Below are 22,492 nucleotides of genomic sequence, written 5' to 3'. Positions count from 1 at the left end.
ACGGATAAAATACATAAATTCTTTATTAAGACTACAAATTGCTTTCTGTAAGCATCCTCACCTTGTTAAATACCGTTTGGAATCATTATGTCACTGGACACACTCATTTTATTTCAAAGAGTTAATGAAAAATTTTTTAATTAAGAATGTTAACAGTAAATTGCGTTCAGACATTAAACAATATCATCCCAAAATGGAATAAATGCAGCAATTAGTCGATGATGCATCTTATTCAATCACTGTCCTTAAATATACCATAGTACTGATTGCATTCCTCTTACAACCTGAGGAATCTTATTTTTAATAACTGAGCTACCTTTAATACACAATATTTCAAGATATGAAATACTATTACATTTTACACCAACGAGCGATCAGCCAATGGCACATGACACTTGAGGTCTCCCAGTGTCCTGTAAACACAGACAGGGTATGCAGGGTGAAAACCAGGGGCTTCTCAGTCAAATAGAAAGTGTCATCGTGTAACCACTTGCTCTGCAAGAGGTATGAAACACCCTTGAAGTTGCTGCCGAATGTCCATCTACACATTTCTCCTCAGTTCAGTTGTCTGATGATAGAGTTAATGTCCACACCACGGAACCCGGGGTTTCCCAGGTCTTTGAGGAGCCCTGCCTTGTCTCTGGCAGCGTGACGAGCCACTGACAGCTTGAAAGGCAACAGGAAATTGTTGGCGGCCCGGAACCCCTTACCCACAGCGTAAATCTCATGGATCAAGTCTTCCAAACAGATGATGCCATGTTTACCTGAAAAATGGAGGGACGTTTTCTTGATGAGTGCATGTAAAACCTCCATCTGCCTCCCATGACAGAAGGACTGATTTAGACAGCATTAACATTTCAGGTCCAATATCTTAGAATGACATTATATGTTGTATGTTATACCTTTTTAATTTTTTTGAGCAGACATACTGTGTACTATCTTTGAACTGGGAAAAACTGGTCTCTGGTTTCTTTTAAACCTCTTTTGAGGTTCCAACTGTGCTAAAAGGTCAAATTTAACCAGTCCACTACCAATTGGTCAGAGAGAAGTGTCACTACCACTGCATTACCTCTGAGCAAGCAGTTGTGTCACCCTGGACTGTGAAGTGTGTTTTTCAGCAGTCTTAAATCTTGCTGCCTTCAGCCTCGTCTGAAACTATATTTGTCTCCTTACTACGACAGACAGCCACACAATGAAAATTAAGAGCAGCATTCCTTTTATATTCTCCATTGCTCCTGTGTACATAGCGCTGACAATACCTACAGACCCACTGCAATTTCATGCAGCATCATTATAACAACCAGCTACATTGAGGGGGGGTACAATATGTGAGGTGAAATATGATAAAAGCAAGTAGGAACAAGCTGAATGGAGTTTGGGGCTGCTGTGGCAGGAAGGTAGAGCGGTCTTCTATTAATCTCGCAGTTGTTGGTTCGATCGCTGGCTCCTCCGGTCACATGTTGAAGTGTTCTTGAGCAAGACACTGAACCCCAACTTAGTTGCTCCCGGTGAGAGTTGGCCAGCTGCATAGCAGCTCCCCCATCGGTGTGTGTGTGTGTGATTGTGAGTGTGAATGGGTGAATAAGAAGCAGTGTAAAGCGCTTCGAGTGCCAACAGGTAGAAAAGTGCTATATAAAAGTGCAGAACATTTACCATTTATCTAGTACTATGCAGTGAAAAACCGCTTAGAGAAAGTTGGGTACAGTAGCCCCGGTTCTGCCTGTTGGTGGCACCTGGATGTTTCTTGACATGCCCCTGGTCATAGTCTTTATGTTTAAAATATTGTCATTGTGACAATCAGAGCAGTTATTCATACATTTACTCCACTTCTGTAATTTCTTCTCAGGTGTCTTAACAGAAGTGATCTTTCGGTCAGTGAGATTTTCTGATGAACAGAAGCTTTAATAACCAACTGTGCAAGTGGATGTTATTTTCCGTTTTAATGTGGACATACCATTTATAGGATTGCAAACTATAAGCAATGTAAAATCAAAAGGCACAGGTATATCACTTTTTAGTAAGGCTCTGTGGCTCCGTCACACGGAACAGACTTACCCATATGCTGTTCAATGAAGGTGTTGTCTGTAAGAGGAACTCTCTTCCTGCCCACTCTGGTCTGCCCTCGCTTCAGAATGAGCTCACGGACAGACTTCAAGTTGGGAAACCTGTTGGCAAGATTACAGTGCGTTTATAACATACTGTATATCAGCACAAGGTTCATTTAATAAAGCACAATCAGAAACACTCCTCACCCCCAGGCCACATAGGGCTCCACAATTTTCATCATGGCCACAGAGGTCTTGTTGATTTTGACGAAGGTTCCACTAAAGATCTTTCTTAGCCTCAGCATCTGGATGACCTTCATCACTTTAGGACTGACGCCTTTAATCCTATGGATGAGATCAGCAAACTTTATCAAACTTGAATGGTATTTGATCATATACAGTCTACAGTGAAGCATAATTGTGTTTTCATGTACTGCAATAAAAAAAAAAAAGTTCTGTTACGATTTTCTACCGTACTGTTTTGTTTTTTTGAGAAAACACACCCACACACAGCTAAGTGCTGTGTATTGTAGGTCACACAAGACAATTATATCAAAATTAAAACACACAACACTAATCTCAGCGGGTTAATATGCTAAGGTTAATTCCAGCATCCCTATATTATATGGTTTTACAACCTCTCTAAAACAAAACTTATTACAAGAACTCAAGCTTAACTTTTTTATTAGGGTCCTGCAAAGCACAGACCACCATGGTCTCAAATTTATTTTTTTTATTTTTTTTTTTACAATATAAGTAGTTGCATTTAGAATTATCTTTTTATAGTAGTTTGCATAATCAGTAGAGTACAGCTATACTCAACCCAACAGTCCTGCAATTAGACTCAGTTTTACCCTAATAAAAAGGTGCAACTGAATGAAACTTAATTCATATCTGCAAAAGCAAAAAAAAAAAAAAAAATAGGCTCAAAAACTTCTACCTTAATTAAATCAAAACTAGATCAATTTTAAGAAGTATAGCATGAAATCGGTTACCATCACTAATCCCTGTCGTCCACTGAAATAAAAAAAAGATTGACTTTTTAGAAGTACATTTTCCAAATCCCCCTCACTTTGACGAACATATTGCCTGTTTAATCATCGAAGTACTTACTCTCTGATGCGGACACCAAAGGCCAGTCTATTCCTTGCAGGAGGCAGAGGGGCAGGCGGCCTCTTCTCTCCTCTACTGATGCGAGTTTCATCACGATGTTTCTTATGGCTGTCCTTCAAGAAGTCCTCCAAGCGTTTGAACTTTAATGGTTTGCCTTTGGATACCTAGAATAATATAGAAATTCACATCTAAATGCAAACCATTATGCAATAATGTGTCACAGATGCTGCCTTGGAAGATTAGGCGGCGCATACAAAGCTTAGATTAGAACTTAGATTTTATATATAAATTTGAAACGTTTGAAATAATGGTTATGCTTCCATGACAACACTAGACTTTGATTTGTATGGTTGCTGAGATTTCTATATATGGAAATGTCCATTTTCATATTCTCTGCAGAAATACATATCTTTGTTGTACTTTTGCTTCAAATTCTGTATCAAAATCTATCAGTGAAGTTACATTTTATGACTACATTTTTTCATTACTTGAAAATACACCCTAATTTTTTTTTAATCATCCTACATCTATTCACACACTACAAGGGTGCAGGCAGCCTGTTATCTCAATGGGTGGAGCAGCAGGACGGGACCCAGAAGTCAGCTTCCCCACATTTTCAATGGCACCGTAACGTTCTTTGTGGTAATAGGTGGTTGGTTGTAATCCCTTCCCAACCAATGCCCTACATACTACTGATTAGCTGGATCAGGTGTTTTTAGTCAGTAAGAAGTTGCCTTGTTTCCCCCCACTACACCCTAATCTAAGACAGATGGAGACACTTGGCAGAGCTCTGCCCTCCCTCAGACACAGAGAGAAGCTTATTTTCTTATTCGCCAATCTCAGTGGTGTCTTGAAGAATTATTTTCCGCTGATCTCAGAACGCAAATATTTATATTTTTAAACATCTAAATGTGCATAGTGTGAGGTAATTTCTTTATTGTCCCAGGTCTTTGCGCACAGTTCATTTCTAGCCGAGCTTATGACTCACGTTTTGTAAACAGATGTATTTCTGTCTCCTTTTTTCAAACACTCATTAGCTATGTGACTCGTTTTTGTAATTTATATCATGCATTACATATTGATTTAAGTAGTGCACCTACATTTTGTGTTGGTGCTTCTAAACGTTTGAGCAGGCAGCACCAGTACTACTAGTGGAAGAAGTTAAACCCAGAGCCCCGGACAACATGTCCGTAGTAAAGTTGACATCCAGTTGAATTGCTTGGACCTGCAATGTTATCACGTCCTATCACGCTGCTCAATAAACCCAAAACCACCACCTACCTTTCTCTTCTCTAGCAGAGCAAGTTTGGCTTGTGTGGCTTTGAGGGCCTGGTATGCTTTCCTTTTCTTCAACAAATACTCAGGAACTAACTTGATAACCTTTTTGGACCTGACAGCAGAAAACACAACACACACACAAAAACAAAACACACACATCCTCATTAATAATCAGCTCTTCTGTAACCAGGCTTTACTTCAACAGCGTAAAATATTACTGTTCTACGTCCCTATAGAGAGGCGTCAACTGTCCACTGTTTACACAGCTTCAGCATTCAAGTTTATAACTTTGTTAGTTATCAACAGACAATTTGTGAACTCGTCGCTGAAAAAGAGCAGACAATGCAAACCATAACTCTCTGCTACATATTAATATAGTTCCACATCCATGAGGCTAATTATTATGTAGCTGTGATAGGAGTTAGCCTCATGTAATCATAGCATCCTACAATCCTCCCATTCTACCCTTAACCAAATTAATAACAGTATCATAAGGACCAGCGAAACATATACTTTCTATTCAGGCTTAAAAGAGTAAAAAAATATATACAGAAAGAAAAGATGGACTTTGATATGTTTTTCCGGTCATACTCACTCCGCTTCTGCCATGGTTGGAAATGGCGTCACCACTGCTCTTCTTCTTTTCCGTTAACTAGGCGCAGCAGACCCTGCAGCGGTGTGCTGCTGCCCCCTGCTGTTTTTGATGGTTTGTGGCGTCTTCCCGCAATTCGTGAAAGTTTTTACTTATAATCCCAAATGATGTACATTTTCCAGCAACCTTACCATCTTATTCCTGTTATCCAGAAAGGCAAAAAGCAAAAGAGCATAGAACAGCAAAGAGAGAGAGAGAGCACATAGAGAGACAACACTAACCGAGACTCCATACTTTTACTATCTCCATACTTTTACTAACTCCCTTCCACCTTTCTCTTCCTTAGTAACACTTTCAGTGACAAACACCATATCATGTTTTTCTCCTATTGCTTGCCAAACTACTGTTTTCTAGATAGTTCTATCGCCAGGTAATTCTGACCTGTTCTGTTATTACTGACACACACACACACACACACACACACACACACACACACACACACACAGACCCTGTCTCCAATAAACAACCTACAAGCAAAAAACATACAAGTACTCCTTCCTTCCTACATGTAATACAACTTATATGTTATATTAAAGATTAGTTATATTTAGTATATTATATATAGATTTTACTCTTATAAAGTAATCAAAAGTAGTCAAACATGTAGAGGGTGTGGAAAGAAGGTACATAGTAAATGCATGGGAGTATGGGTGCTAAGCTATGGTGGCACAAGGTTTTGAAGGTGGCCCTTCCCCTGCCTGCCTGTGCTCAGGGGCAATAATGCTGAGCTTGCGGTTTGGACTAACCGCTCTATCGATCCAGACAAATCCCACCTGACATCATGTTTTGTGAATTCTGTATATTGACTAACAAATCTCCAATAAGTATCAGGTCTACAGTTGGGTTTAGTTCATCCCATTAAAGCTCCTGTTCAATTTTCTGCATCTCTGCCTCTTCAGAAATCCGTCCATGCTTTAGCCAAGTAAATGTCAAGGTCACTTTAGAAAAATTGGTGTCATTATTAGAGTCTGTGTGTAGTTTCTTATAGAAGTCAATAAAAAAACTAATAAAAAGAAAACAACTAAATTGCAATAAATTATGATAATAATGATAATAATGAGCTTCTTCAGTGGTGAAAAGATGTGGTACATTCAGGATCCCTGATCTGAGTTATACGGTGGAAGACAGCTACATCTTGTGGCAGCAGGACCTCATGACTATACAATGTACTGTACCTTCACTCATCAGTGCTGATTTATTCTTATAGGTTTGATGGACAGCACTTTCTCCTGAACCACAACTGGTTTTGTTTGTTCTAGTAGTTGCAAAGTTTTAGGTATAGCAGGGGCCCCTGTCCTGCTTCAGTATAAAACCTTCTCCCCAAAGACTCTAGTGCAGTTACTCCACACTACTCAAAACACCTCAGCGTTGAAGATTTCCACCACCATCATCTACTGTGAATTAAGTACGTCCTTCTCTTACTGTCATACATTGCCTATAAAAATATTCAACAACTTTGAAAGTTTTTACCTGTTTGTTATTATATTTAAAACATTAAAAGTGGTTGATGTAATAAAAAACACATTGAACAAAAATGATTTCATTTATGTCATAGTGAAAATTAGAGTACGGTTAAATCCATCCATCCATCATCTGTAAATGCTATCCAGGGGGGCTGGAGCCTAAGGGTGGAGACAGTCCCTCTGGCTCCCTCTGGTTTTATAGATAGTTTCAGTAGAGTTCTGGATGTTTGGATTCCCAACAGTCTTTTTGAAAAATGTTAAATTTTTGTAGACAGGATACAGATCTCCATCTCTTGTGGAAAAAAAACTCCAATTCTTTGATGCAACAGCCGTGTCCACACAATGCCACTAACTAACTAAACTAGCCAACAATTGTCTCTGACACCACAACATTATATTTGCACAGTAAAGGTTGTTAGCAGCGTTTTTGTAAAGAATGACATACTATTCATAGTACCAAATAAAAAGATTACCGGTGCTTTTGTATCTGGGAGTCAGACCCTTGCACTGGACTTGCTTGAGGTTCTTGAAGGTGTTTCGCCTCTCATCTGAAAAGCTTCCTCAGTTCTAACTGACTGGTTTGGAGTCCCAGGTATTTAACCTCTGTGGAGTCCATAAAACAGCTTGAGGTGCGTTGAGGTCACATGTGTATCATTGTCCCACCTGATCATCATGAATGTCATAAGTCATAGTGTCCAAAGACAGGGATGTGATGCTGATACTGCACTATAAGAGCCATGAGGACACATGGCAAATATGAGACAGTATGTAATTTACATACCGCTTGGCTACATCTAGCAGCTGTACTCAATGTGAGACCATTACTATTTAGAGCCTTTCCAAGTTGTCAAGAGGTGGATTAATGTGGCGGATGGGTCCGCTCTGTTATCCATTACACACGCTCTGCATTTGCCAAGTAATTGGGGCATTTTGAGTCATGTCCCATTACCATGTGAGGACAGGGGAGCTTCCGTGGGTAAACTGTCACTTTTTTCTATGGCAACATACATTTGTTGTGTGCCATTTGGGAACCGTCAGCCTGCTTGGAATACTCACACACACACACACACACCTCCTGCAACTGTGGTGCAGAGCAGTCGTCCACCAATGCCACAGTTGTTGGTTCAATCCCCGGCTCCTCCGGTCACACGTCGAAGTGTCCTTGAGCAAGACACTGAACCCCAACTTAGTTGCTCCAGGTGAGTGTTGGCCAGCTGCATAGCAGCTCGCCCATCGGTGTGTGTGTGTGCGTGTGTGTGATTGTGAGTGTGAAAGCAGTGTGAAGTGCTTTGACTGCCAATAGGTAGGAAAGTGTTATATAAGTGCAGATCATTTACCATTTTCACACACACCAATTAGTTCTTGCTGCAAAATGCCTGAGCTAATGTTGTTTTTGAATAAACAAAACCAGTTTATTGCACAATAGTCACTTTAATGACCTTCAGGTGGAGGTCTGTGAATATACAGAGAGAGAGCGAACGAGGAAAAGAAAAAGCTAATTGGTATTAAAGTCCTTTTGATCTCAAGAGGGTGGGAAGCATCAAATAGCTCAGTGAAGTCCAATACTCACAATGTGCTTTTCTTTAGATGCCTTTACTGTTTCACAGCTGCTCGTTATTTTACCAAAATTGTCCCTGACCTAAAAAAAATATCTTTGAATTTTTAGTAACTCAATATACTATAGTATATATTATACAATAGGTGTTATAACCAGTAGTTGTAGTTGTTGCATGTGGAGAGAACCTGCCATTAAGAAAGTTAAAGAGGACAAGTCTCAGCTGCAGCATGGCAGTAAATGCTACAGATTATTGTACATGGCTTAACATTTGTGTTTTTAACGTCCATAGATACAAATTGTAAGTACATTTTCTACCACTACGTATTTGTGTCTGCCTGTTACGATCCTGATCTGTCCCTGGAACTCTGAACTCAGCTTGAGTGACCTGGATTTTGGATTGTGTTTCTCTCTGACCTGGCTCAGGACTATTGGCTCTGGAGTGGTAACCTACCTCACAAGATGGCACCATGTCCCTAAACAGTGAGCACAGTGTGGTGTAACGTAATTTCTCTATAGGTCTCCCAGAAAGAAACTAACTCAAAAAGAAAGAAAGAAATTCAAAAATACTACACATAAGCCCATTTGTATCTGTTTTGGGATAATTTCGCCTCTTTTGTTGTAATTGTTGTCTCATTTTATCAGTTTAATACTTTTGTTTGTCTCCATTTTGCATTTATATTTACTTTGTGGTCATTTCGTATTGTTTTTAGCTGTAATTTCTGTTTGTTTGTTGTCTTTATGTGGTCATTTTTTATCTTTTAAATGAGCTTAGTATATTTCAACCAGGAGATAGTAACATTTCATATGGAGGCTCACTGATCTCTGCAGGCCTGCGGCTTCTAGTCGTGTATGAAAATCCATCCACGATACACACACAAACTGCTTCAAGCACATATTTGAAGCCGAGTGGTGGGAACGTGAGAAACTTTGGTTCACCCACTTTTTGAAAGAAAACTTGCTGTTTGCTGAAGGGGACCAGCCTTTTGGACGTTGTGATGAGATTTCGCCTCTGTCCAGCCCAATTAGCATTGTCACCCTGGTGGTCACATGTCGTAACAGAAACACTGGCATCAGAATCCAATCTTTAAAAACATAAAAAAAATCTGCCAATTGTTTAGGAGTGAGATGAGTCAGGAGGCAGAAGGAGGCCGGCTCAGCATTCAGCCCTGACATGTGTATATACGGCTGCCAGCAATGACAGTGTGACAGGCCCTGCAGGCAAACAGCTTAGAGAGGATGCAAAAAGGCCTCCCCTGGTTTTGAGCACACATGCAGGTACAGTGAACTGTGTACGGCTACACACACACACACACACGCACACACACACTCACATACACTTACACGCACAGCAGATGGCACAATCTGCCTGATTGTCACTTGTGCCTTTTGAAAACTGGATTTCTGAGTTTCTGAGGTGTCAGCATGGTGGATTGCACTGAATAATTTTATAGCAATGATTCATGCTATAATGAGGTGTTTGATGGACACCTAGAAAATATAGAAGCTCTTTCGGTGTGACCTGATTTTCCTTTTTTTAGATAAACAGATGTGCAACAAGAGCAGTGAGAGCAAGAAACAGGTACACATTGTAAATTGGAACATGTTGATTTTACTACAATTGGGAAACAATTGGCCTGACTTTTACCAAGCAAACATAAAAACTAATTTAAGTTAAGTTGCTAAGTAAACTAAATGTTTGATTTTAAGCAAGATTACTTAATAACATGCGGACAATGATCCGCTGTGGTGACCCTGAACTCACAGAATAAGCTGAAAGGACAAAGGAAAAGAAAGTAAGATTACTTAATGTATACAGGTTGATTTATTCCTAAATCTTTACTTATCATAATGAAATCTTCTAAGTAGGTGAACTGACTTTACCACTAATGTGAAAACCTATAAACGTTTCTGTGCAGTCTACTGAAAAAAACAGTTTGAAGAGTCTAAATAAAGTCAGTTCTTTATTTAGTCAGTTCTTTAAACACTTTTAAAGCTGCTGCTGTTTGAACTGGTTTGTAAAAAGTCAAAGACTTAAGTGAATGTGTGTACATGGACTAAAGTAAGTGTCATGTAAACTGGAAAGTTTTAGAAAAGTTTCCGAAATCACTGTAGAAAAAACCTACCAGATTTTCATCAGGTAGGTTTTTTGTCAGAGGGCGCTGATTTCTCTGCCCTGTATACACGTGACCAGCTTTCTTATTTGCTTTCTGCAACTCTGGGCTGCAGACAGGAGCACAAAGCTGAGTGAAAGGCTGAACAAAAGGAGAAATTGTTAACAGGGCAATAACATGGTCAATAATTTTTATTGAGGTTTCCTATTTGTCTTTACAGTGCATGGAAACTTACAGGTGGAGATCATGATCTTTCCGGATCTCTTTTGGAAGGTCTCCTTTCTGTTTCTTTTTTACAGACATTAAAAATCAGCCAAAGGTGGAAAACAATGTTCTACTTAAGGACACATCACCAAAGGACTGTATCCATCACCACACTGCTTTAATACTGATTGTACAGTATAGAACATTTTCTTTCCTTGTATTGTGGTTAGACGGGCAGTGAATGGGGCAGTAAAGAAGTCCTGCAGGTGTGAAGTTAGTAAAAAATGAACTAACTTATACAGGACAGCATGCAGGCATAGTTCAGCTCATTTGTGCAGCACATTTTCCATATTTAGACTCCTCTCATGTGAAATAACAGCATAACTATTCCCATATCAATAGAGAGACAGACACAGCGTTCAGGGCTGTAGCTACCATTGATCACACTGGGAACATGCCCAGGGGTCTCATCTCACTAATAACGATTTGGCTTGGGTTGCACCATTTCTAAATGTTTATAGTACATTCTTACTCCTTTGTAACCAGGTAGTTTAAAAAAGCAGTATACTAATCAGGCTGTGCCATTAAAACTTGAGAAATGCAATAAATGCAATAAATATTTTGCTTGCGAACACTGTAACATCTCAAATTGTAACATATTTATTTTCCGTAAGGTTTCGGGAATAATATTACAGCCTGTATTCATACACTTCAGAATGTGTAGCGTGCTGGGTAGATTTCTGGACTGAACTTGCAAGTGAGCAAAATGGGCTGCACCACTGGCCAATCGGATCCCCCTGCTCCAAGTAAATCAAAATAAATGCGGCAAAACGTACTAATCACTTTACTAATACAAATGAAATGACTAAAATAATAAAATCTACTAATAGTACTGATTCAAATCGAACAAATAAATATATTAAATCTCCATTCAGCATCTGCTAAATGATTAATTGTAATTGTCATTAAACAATTTTTAAAAAGCTTGTACTGAGCCCAACATATATATGTTGCAGCCTAAATTCCATCTTTTTCTTTAAGTCTCCTTTTTACCTTTTTTGTGTTTCTAAACAAATAACCAACCACATACATTAAAAAGTGCTAAAACTTACTAACTGCCATGTGAAAAAGTTTAGCTTCCAGCTGAGCTGGAGCAGACACATTGTCCCCTCAGGGCTTAATGTAGATGTAGTTGTGCTGCTGCTGCAAGACTCTGTTCAGTCAGTGGGCTACTACAGGCCAAGCAGTACAACTTGTTCAAATTTATTTACCTCATCACTCTCTGAACTGCAGCCTGAAGAATACTGAGAAGACCACCAGAGTTATAGAAGCTCTGGTGGTCTCTGGTTCAATCATCACAGCATACTTAGTGCTTGCTAGCTTGTTAGTTATTGGAGAAACCGCTCGAGGGCTTCACGGCTCACCCGATTTGTTCTTGTGCTACAGAGCACAGACCCACTTCTTGTCTCCTGAGCTTGGTGAGACTGATGCTGTAGTTTAGGTTATGGACTGTTTTTATGCTTTCGCAATGTTTCTTCCTGAATACAATACAGCAACTGTTGACAGACTAACAACAGTCGTCCATGGTAACCTGTGTACAGTTTGCTGTATTTCCACTTTATACCAATCACTAGCAGCACATTGTGACTAAACCTTAGTTTTCTAATAGGGATTATGGTGGTGCCACATTGATGATGACAGATCACTGACCCACCGGGGACAACCTAGGGTGCTTCTTGCCCAAGTGTCTTGCCCAAGGACATACGGACAGGAGGAGCTGGGAATTGTACCATTGACCCTGTCAAAGTCACCATGTGACACCTCAGATTTCTTGTTTTCCCAAACTTGAAACGGGCATTTTGTTTTTAGGGGTGCAGATTGTGGCTCTACCTCCTGAGCCACAGCCACAATCTGCACCCCTAAAAACAAAATGCCCGTTTCAAGTTTGGGAAATCAAGAAATCTGAGGTGTCACATGGTGACTTTTCTGAGCACCAGTCCTAACCTTTCTGCAATGTCCCTGAGGACCGGATGCTTACAATTTCAGTAAAGACAAATAGTAAAAAGACGTTTTCCTCTAAAGGTCTCTTCATTCCTGGCTATTCTGTGCAACATCAATTTCTGGAGTGGTTCTGCAAATTTCTGAAACTTAATGTCCTGGCTCGTCACAAACCTGAGCACTGACTTCTGGATTCACGAACTATCCTGCTTTGATTTTGAGGAGCAGTGCACCAGCAGAAGATTACTTACTCTCACAATTTCCAGTCTATTGACTCTGTGTAAACTCAAGTGTTTTCATCAATAAGCCCCCGGTGCATCATCTCCCTCACAGCGACTGCTTATTGACAGTCGAGCTTCTGGGAGACGCCACGAATGACGGGCTCATCCATAAAAAAAGCCATCTGATTGCTGTTAGCTTTGATCTGATCGGGGCCATTGTTAACCAGTGCTTTGATTGGAAGCTTGCCATCTGAAATGAATGGCCATCTGCTGTGGGTAGAGTGGCTGTACACAGCATCAGATGGCTGTGTGGAGAAATGCGTAGGCATTTATCAGGCCGTCATCCTTAAGTCTCTTTGCTCTTCCTCGGTTCTTTTTTTTTTTTAAACTGCGTTCCTCTTTGGCACGGAAAACCCATTTTTCTCGTGGACTGTTTCAACCACCGAACACATTCAACTATCTATTTGTTCAATCTGTCATAATATTATTAAATATTATTTTTGAACTGAGACCTCTCTCATAAGTCCTCCAACTGACCTTCAAATGTTTTTTTTTTGTGGTTTGGTTAAGTCTCAGCACTAAATAAACTTGGTTGGCATTAATAAGGATGTCAGGGTTTACCATAAAATCAGTGCTTCCATAATGTATGATATGATGATGATCACATGATATATTTTACATGAATTTACATCTTGATTTGGCACAGTTTTTATGCTGGATGCCCTTCTTGATCATAGGGTCGGAGGTTCATGTCCCGCTCTACCCCCGACCACAAGTGTCCCCGGGTAAGACACTGGACCCCCAACTGCCTATCTCCATCCCCAGCTGTGCAGTGCTGGTCCCAAGCCCAGTAGAAATTGGGTTTGTGCCAGGAAGGACATCCGGCATAAAAACTGTGCCAAATCGACATGTGGACAACTGGACTGGTTACAACAGCAACAGTAGTTTCACACTGGACTTAAACTCTGGCCCACTGTGGGAAAGTCCTACGATTTGTTGATTCAACCAACCACCTCAAACTGGCAGCTTTCCATGGGTCTAAATACTAGGTGACAGTCTTAAGCTCACTAGAGCTGCTAGATGGTGCCAAACATTATTATTTATATTTTGGTCATTTTTGGCTACTGCTATAAATGACCTACATTGTCCTTTTTTTTTTTTTTTACAAGAGCAGATTCTATGATTCGGTGAACTACAAACTCCCTTTGCTGCAAAAACTAAGTCATAGGTGGATGTTCCTCAAACAGCCAATTATAACTTTTTTATTTGTAACTAATCAGCCCGCTACTTTAAGAATAATTCAAAATGGTGTTACTCACATTTCTAACTTATTAGTCCGATTTTGCCTCGTTCCCAACATTGTTTTACAAAATCTAATTAAGTGGGTCAGTGAAAACACTGAAAATCAAACTGACATATCACAGGTTTTAGTTAACACTGTATTTTAGAAGAAGCTCCAACTTTTCTGCAGATGGGGTTTGTAGGTTCAAACCCATATTTTTCTAAATTATGGAATAAAAATAGCTGCCCTATTCCATTGAATGTTTTCAAATCACACCTAACGTAAAGTATGCAGAGGGATACAACGTGAACAGGATGCTAGTCTACAATAGGGGGACATAATGACAAAGACAACCATTCACACTCATGTTCACACCCACGGGCAATTTGGATTGTCTAGTTCCCTTAACTGCACGTCTTTGGGACTTTGGGAGGAAACCCCACTAACTATCACAACTAAATGCCCAACCCCAACCCCTAACCTAATGTAAAATCCAACGTTTGAAGCTGTGAGTAGCAAAATGTCCTCCAAATGCAGACATGTCGTCCGTGAGATGGTTCCAATCTAAAGCTCATCCACACAAACACAAATGTACGTACGTCTCTCTATGGTCTCACCTATGTCTCTCTGCTCTCTGTCTCCCCTCACAGGTCTGTGAAGGCTGGCTAAGGACACTCTTCCAGATGGCTTGCCCACTGTGTGTGTGAGTGTGTGTGTGTGTGTGTGTGTGTGTGTTGGCTCGGTTTGAAAAGGATCTTTTATCTCCCTCTGAAAAAGAATCAGTCCAGTCAGCACAGCTGTCTATCTGCTGCCTCTTTCCCCCAGCATATGTCTTAATTAATCCCCACGTCATGCTGCACAGCTCAGTTTCAGATCGTGTCCTGCTCCACCACTCCATTTATTCTGGCTTTCCTAACCTAGCTGTCCTTTGCAGGTTCTGTTCTTCTGATTCTCTCCTCGTTCTCCGACTTCATTTTGCTTCCTAATCACCACCTTTCTGCTCCACTGTGTTTTCGCCCTGTTTCTTCTTTCTTTACCTTCCTTTCCTTCCTTCTATTGTATTGCATCCCTCAGTTCTTGCCTCTCGTCTGCTCCTATATGTCAGCCTGTGTGACAGAGTGACATGTTCGGCGCTTCTTTGCTCTCTCCTCTCATAAGGAATGCTCTCCTGACCCACTTTAACATGCAGCTGCTGCCACATCTAGATTAATCTGGAATAATTGGTGACAATAATCGCCACAGAGAAAGAAGCGCAAACCATTCAAATTATGGCTTTGTTTTTTGAAAATTGGATCCATCAAATTAAATTTTAGAAAGGAGTAAGAAAATCCCTACACAGACACACATTTTGTAGACTTTTTTTTTTTTTTAGTATAGTTGATTAATGAATTTTGATTGATAAATTAAGATTTCTGCCAGTCACACACACTCTGCTCCAGAGGATATTTCCATGAAGCTGAGACTCGACATGCCCCTGTAGGGTAGCTGGGTGCTTTTTGAGTCTGTCAAGATCTGGCTGATGAGCTGCCAAAGCACTTCTCATCCACAGCAAACAGCAGCCGTCTCAGCTTTTAGAATCTGCGTGTGAATGGCCTAATAGGGGCAGCCAGAGGCTCTGGTTCCTGTCGCGGGCGTGACTAGTTGCACCAGTCCCCTCTGCTGCAGGGTGAGGACGAGGCATGGGCACAGTGTTGACAGCTGAAAGCTTAAAGCCTGGCAGGTGTCCAGAGCTGCTTTCTATTCTTTTCTTCCTTAGGGACATTGACACACCAAGCCAAAATCAACGAATTAGTCTTGACAAAGGTTGATTGTTACATAAGGCTACACAAAGCTAAGGTTGCCCTCAGGTAAGCCAGAAAGTGGGACCTGAATACACCACAAAGACCTCAGCCAATGGCCACCTGTCACAGTTCTGTGACTCTGTGAGAGGGAATAACTCTCCATTCCAGCAGGTGGCATTAATTTGTATTCTTCGCTGAAAATAGAAAACTGACTGTAATCAGAACTCTTGGATAGTAGTAGACACATTTTATCATTTGTAGAATTATTGTTCACCTATTTGCATGTACATTTCTTCAAGGTTAAAATTACCCAGATGTTCCTAGCACATTGATAAACCAGGGTTTCTAAGTTGACACAGATTTGAGAAAGCAAGCAAGTTAAGAAGTTATGTATTGTAATTTTACACTGGAATTATAATATTATTGATGAACAAATTACCTCAGTGGTGAAGTGTTTAGACACTGCTGAGATTTATTCTTCTAAACTAAAATTAACTCCAAGTTTTATGTTTGAAAGCATCCTTGACTACCATGTGGACAGAAAGTAAAACTCACCCCCTAACCCACCCCACTACCCACAAACACACACACACACACACACACACACAGATCTGTGCCATATTCTGTGGATGCAACATTTCTCTGGTTTCTGTGACATTGCAGAACTTACGTCTCCAGGAGTCTCACACTTAGTTTTCACTGTCTGCTGAGTGCGAGTCTGTGTTCCCACATGGCCACAAGTGTTGTGTAGCTGCCTTTATGGCAGATTTGAGAGGGCGCTTCATGTGCTGAAACCTGTTTCCCAACTAGTTTGAAATAGAGAATTCTGCAGTGCATCATCTGACATTAAAAAGGAATTAAAAGCATAATTTGTGTATCTCCAAAATCCGTTTAGAAAGCTCAGTGGAGGCAAGGCCACAGACAGTCAGGCTAATTCTCTCTGACTGGCAGTTTTTTTGCATAACAGTGTAACGGATGCTTCTGAAGGGAAATTGAACTCGATCTGTTTGGAAGGGGAAAATTAAGTGGACAGGCATCTGGAGAACCAAGTGTTGTTTTGAAGGTGGGATGACAGCCTATTCAGGTAGGTGGCAACAGTTCAGCTGCTATATGAAAAAAGCCTCACTTTTTGATTTTTCTAAATTGGATCAGCTTTCAAGTCAAGTTGGAGAAATCCAACACACTTGAACCACTTCACTTATTTCAAATGATGAGTGGGTAATAATGTTTTTACTAATGAAATGCTGCTCTTTGTTGTGTCACTGCAGTGTGTGCGGAGAAATGCTTTCTTGCTCAGTTTTCCATTTGAGCTTTCAAAGGACTGTCTCTGCTCATTGTGGCCTTTGAAGCTAGATTAGCTTCAGATAGACTTCAGACTGACATTTCGGGAAATAATTCAGGAGATGCAACTTACTATGCAACTTCCAAACTTACAATGCACATTTGTAATTTTAATTGTACTTGTGTAACCAGCCGTAACTTCCCACATTTCTATGGAGATATAAACGTTTTTTGCCCGCCTGTTTTACAAATTACTATTGAATGTTATTGGATCTAAAAAGATTGATGTAGATATACGTCTGTTGGGTGGAAGGTTGTCCTATAATTTATGAAGTATTCATTCCTGCGTTTTATAGATTGTTGCTCAAAAACAATAAATACATAAAAACATTTAAATGGTAAGTGAAGAGCCACATCATTTCCTCTTTAACGTACACTATAATTTACAGAGATAACACAACACCCATAAAATATTACCACGTGCATATTCCATTGTTACATTTATTACACCTGTATGGTTTTATGGTTATTTGTGTCCATTGTTTATGGTTATTTGTGTCCATTTCACTGTGCAGTTGATAATTTGAGTGGATATCTGAGCATTGTTCACCGAGGATTATTTGTAGCATCTATAACATAATTGCCGCAGAACATCTCAAATTCACAGCACTTGACTTCAACTTTAGTCAGTATTGTCAGCGTGTTCTCCTCCCACAGCATCACATATTGATCCTAAGGCTACAAATTGCACTGCTTTGTACGTCCTTTGACGTATCATATTGATGCCACAGATACCCTCTGACATTACCATCGAACGCTTCAGGAGCACCACTATTTAATGCCCTGGGAACAATAGCATCAGGTATTGACGCTGCAGGTCAACATTTTAGTGTCAACATTGGAACCTCCGGGAGCGTCACCATTTGACACTGGGAGAAGGAGCAACTTTATATGCATAGAAAAACTGCCTTAGGGTTAGTGAAAACAACTCCAGGGTAAGGTTACATTTGGAAACAACCACAATTCGTGTTAGGCACAAAAAGTTAAGTTAGAAGAAAAAATATAAAAACATAGTACATTATATAAAAAAACCCAAAATGATGCCTATGATGCCTATGCCTGGTATTTTGGGCATATTAGATAAACTCCAAAGAGTTTCAATCTTACCAAGTTACCAGTGTGGAAACACTAAAACAGACTGTTCACAGCTGGTAGTCATGACAGGAGGACTAATAACAATATTGAAAACACACTGAAATAACTATCACAATGACATTTAGACTCATTTTGGGTTCTGTGACTTCTACTGGAGCAATGTTTTCTCATGAGCCATTAAGGGTGTAAATTTAGCCACAGTGATCGTAATAGATCTTACTTATCATTTTCACAGCAAAGATTGTTTCTGGTGTTTCTGTCAAACCCTTTGATCAATGTGGTAAAGAATGACCCCCTAGTCAATCCAATGCAATCCAATACAATGCCATGAATTTTACTTTTACAAGGTTACAATTTATCCACTATGTGTTTCTTATTGAGGTCAAAGGTGGCTCCAATGTTTTGGCCACCCTATTTAAAACCAATGAGGTGCCAAAACATTAGAACCCCCTCTTCTTATAATTCATTCATTTATTCATAATAAATTGCACAGGTGGTCAAAATGTTATGCTCGAATGGCGTATCTTTAAAATATATCAAGGTAGAGATAAAAAACATCTTTTTTTTCTACATAATTGCAGTCTCAGTGTCAAGGCTATCGCGAGATTTCTTTCTTTATATCTCCACCTTCACCACTTCTCAGGGGATATGCAATACTCACTGTGCTTGATGCTGGTGACCCTCTGGGTGTCACAAACTGTGGAGACTTGTCCTGATGTCTGCAAATGCTCCAGGAAGTCTGGTCCAGAAAAGTCAGAAGTCAACTGCCATAAGAGAGGGCTTTATAGTTTTCCCTCCAATCTGCCTCCTGATGCTTGGATCCTTGACCTTGGTGAGTCCCTACCCAATAAAACTGTATTTTAATCTAATAATAAATATAGGTATGGTGGGAAATTACATCAGTAGCAAAATTTCACACTTGTGTGCAAAGGTGAGAATGGTATCGTAGAAGTGAAGGCCAACGCTCTCAGAGCAGTTCCAAAGATTGAGAGTGTCAACCTGGAACGAAACTCCATTAAGTCCATCCACCCCCAGGCCTTTGCTGGTGCAAAGCAACTGATGCTTCTCAATCTTTACGGAAACCAAATAACCAACATTTCACCAAGAGGATTCCAGGTATAGGGTTTGGAGGAAATTAAATGAACAGCTTTCATATATCAAAACTGTTACCACAAAAGTGACTTTTCATATATGCAGGACCTCCTGAACCTTCGCTTCCTCATGCTGGGACAAAACCAGATTAGCATCCTTAAAGCTGAGATGTTCGCCGGCATGAGGAATCTATCAGATCTGGATCTCCCCCTCAACGCGCTGACAACACTGGCGTCTCATGTCTTCAAGCCTCTTATCACCCTCCGAGTTCTGGATCTTTCCCTGAATCGCATCCAGAGAATCTCTCCTAGGGCCTTCACTGGACTCAAGCAGCTAATGTTTCTCAACTTGGACAATAACAGGTCAAAAGCATAAACGTTTTATGTGAAAATAGAACCATTTAGAAAAGCAGACTGATTGAATGCCATATTGAAACAGACAGTAACACGTAACAAACTTTTATTTCACTGTGACATTATGTCTTTTACAAAAATGAAGCCAAAAAGAAAAAAAAAAACAAGTGGGCAACGCTAAGAACCCCTCCCATGATTCAACAGCTTATAGACATTTAACATGCTGAGTGAGACCTGCAGGTTCTGACATGGAGCTCTTGAGTTTTTTGCATTTGTCTGATTGATTGCAACTGTTTTGAATGTTTGCCTTCATAGATTAACAGCACTTATCGCCAGCACATAGTTGTTATAATCTACCTACCAGTGCTTACAAATATAATGTGTCATAAACCAGATACTTATTTCAATTCAGTCACTTTTTAGGTTGATGAAAAGATTCTGACTGTCTCTCCCGATCCAGTCTGAAGACCATACCCCCTAAAACGTTCAAGCCACTGCAGTCTCTGGAGATGCTGGTTCTAGACAACAACCTTCTGTCCACGCTGAGCACGTCAGTTTTGGATGGCCTGAGCAACCTGCAGGTAACAAAGTGCATTGTTTAGTTTTAGACTGAGATTACACACAAACAGGTGACAAGGTCCAATGAAAGCCTTAACATTTCAAACTTCATCCTGTTCCAGTGTAAAAACCTAGTGAATATTATAATAACCACACAATTTGGGTTGCACATAGTTTGTCTGTATACAGTAAAACACTCTAAATGTTATAAAAGTAAATGTGCTGAATACTGACACAGGAACTCTACGTGAGGAACAATGAACTGGGGCACCTGTCACCCGATGTGTTCAGGAACATACCCAAGCTTTCTCAGCTGGCTCTCAGTGGAAATCGCCTAAAGACACTGGATGGAAACATGTTCATCCATATGCCTGGTAAGACTAACACTAGCTGGCTACTTTTTCACTGCCCTATTTCCCCAGAACAAAGGAATGAGTTGACTGCATTGTTTACTGATGCCTGGATACCACTGGCATAGTACAAGCAGAGCTACTGGAGCAGTTTTAGATGCAAAGCTGAGTTGGGATAAGTCGAACAGAAAACTTTAAATTGTAAACTGGCAGTTTACACACAAACACACATACACACACTCTTCTAAACTTAGTTGTGTCACCAGTGTTTTTAAATCACATTTTTATTTCTGTATTTCTTCATCTTATAATTTATTTCAGCAGTTTTAACAATTTATGTTTCGTGTAAACAGTTAAATATTTTATGTTTATATAATTATATAAAATATATCAATCAATCAATCAAAACATTATTTATATAGCAGCTTTTGTACTGATGAATGCAATTCTAAAACTGTCAAAACAGTGATAATAATAATGGTCATAAGCAAAAGTAAATGAAAAAAGGAGTTGACAACAAGGCACAGTGAGACCAATGCATACAAATAACAGACTATATCTAAATATAATTTATAATCAGTTTAAAAAATGATAAGAACACGAAGAAAACAATGATAAAAAAGAGTAAAATATTATTCGACAAAAATGAATAAAAGAAAGTCAAAGATGAAATAGATGATATGTAAATAAATGCAATAAATGAATAGCAAGGCTAAAATATTTTTATCAAAATCCAGGCTTAACAGGTGGGATTTAAGTTTGTATCTAAAAACATCAACACTTTCCGAGACTGTTCCAATGGCTCAGAGCATAAACACTAAAAGCTGGAACAACTTATATATGATCCACTAGATATTTGGTGTAGAAAACTTTGACTTTGACAGGAACATGCCCAGTCTTGGTTTCTTCATAGCTTGCTTGGTTATAGTTAATATTTTTTAGGTTTCACAATTAGTATTTTACCTTTACGTATACAATTTTCCCCCTTTTTTTAATTGACAAAACATATGGCCCCCACCTGGCCATTTGAAAAGCTTGTTAAACAGCATATTGAACAGCTTTTGGTTTTAGATCTCGAATGGAACGTTTCTTGACCTTTTCTCAAAAACATGCACAGAACAGAAATTTATAACTAAGTTCACAGTTCGTATGGGGTAAACCTGGTGATTTAATGGTTGAAACCCAGTGATGGGCTGCTTTATTGGCTAATTAGCCACAAGTTGAGCTTGACTTGTAGATCCTATCTTCAACAACCTACGACGTCAGTAGTATTTAGCTTTTTAGTTTTCTGTTAATTATTTTATTTCTTGAAAATTAAAGTGTTAAATGTTACATGAAAAATTAATTACATAAATTACATATTCCTTTGTATACTGGCTTAGCGCAGCACAATTCACATCTTCTCATCTCTCCTTTTCTGACCCCTCTCAGAACTGAAGAAGCTGTATCTTCATGACAACCAATGGCAGTGTGATTGTAACATCAGCTCCTTATTGCAGTGGATGGAGCAGACTAAAGTCACCCTGTCACCTCGAGATGCCCTGAGGTGTGTAAGTCCTCCAGAACTCAGAAACAAGAGCCTCAGGAGCCTCCAGACCTCCAAGCTGCTCTGCAGTGCCTAACACCAGAAAACCTGGATGAAAGGCCACAGCCTGGACTCTGTAGTCTGGACTAGTGTTTGTAGATGGAAATGGTCTTGTAGGATTTCTCAAAACTGGAATATAATAACAAAATTTCCCTGTAGCATAGCATACATTTTCTGCTTTAAGAGCAACATATTTATGTTTTTGGCTAAAAAAATCTTCATTGAATTGCACATTGAATTGACCATCATGTATTTTTTAACTTCAAACTTAGGTACAGGTGTAAACCCATTAAACACTGAAGCATTAAAATCTTAAACTGCAAAAAGAGCATGCAAATACTTAAACATGCAGTTACAGGTTGGACAGAAAGGCTGTGCATCGTCAGTGCAGTTTCCTACGACAAAGATAAGT

At 39.6% G+C, this 22,492-nt stretch overlaps 2 protein-coding genes across 2 annotated transcripts; one reads left to right on the top strand and one right to left on the bottom strand.

Moving 5' to 3' along the window:
• Nucleotides 1-121: 121 nt before the first annotated feature.
• On the bottom strand, nt 122-5,078 carry rpl7l1 (ribosomal protein L7-like 1). The gene is made up of 6 exons (XM_067481075.1): nt 5,032-5,078; nt 4,440-4,548; nt 3,159-3,322; nt 2,253-2,390; nt 2,056-2,165; nt 122-764 (listed from the first exon to the last, which is right to left on the bottom strand). The coding sequence occupies exons 1-6, from the start codon at nt 5,043-5,045 to the stop codon at nt 556-558; spliced, it is 744 nt and encodes a 247-aa protein (XP_067337176.1). The 5' UTR covers nt 5,046-5,078; the 3' UTR covers nt 122-555.
• Nucleotides 5,079-19,333: 14,255 nt separating this feature from the next.
• Nucleotides 19,334-22,117, top strand: si:dkey-1j5.4 (phospholipase A2 inhibitor beta). The gene is made up of 4 exons (XM_067482874.1): nt 19,334-19,596; nt 20,048-20,168; nt 20,384-20,519; nt 21,927-22,117. The coding sequence occupies exons 1-4, from the start codon at nt 19,334-19,336 to the stop codon at nt 22,115-22,117; spliced, it is 711 nt and encodes a 236-aa protein (XP_067338975.1).
• Nucleotides 22,118-22,492: the final 375 nt, after the last annotated feature.

Source organism: Channa argus, chromosome 17 (assembly GCF_033026475.1).
Source record: "Channa argus isolate prfri chromosome 17, Channa argus male v1.0, whole genome shotgun sequence".
NCBI classification, from domain to species: domain Eukaryota; kingdom Metazoa; phylum Chordata; class Actinopteri; order Anabantiformes; family Channidae; genus Channa; species Channa argus.
Note: the sequence above shows the minus strand (reverse complement) of the source record. Positions and strands in the feature narration are given on the sequence as shown.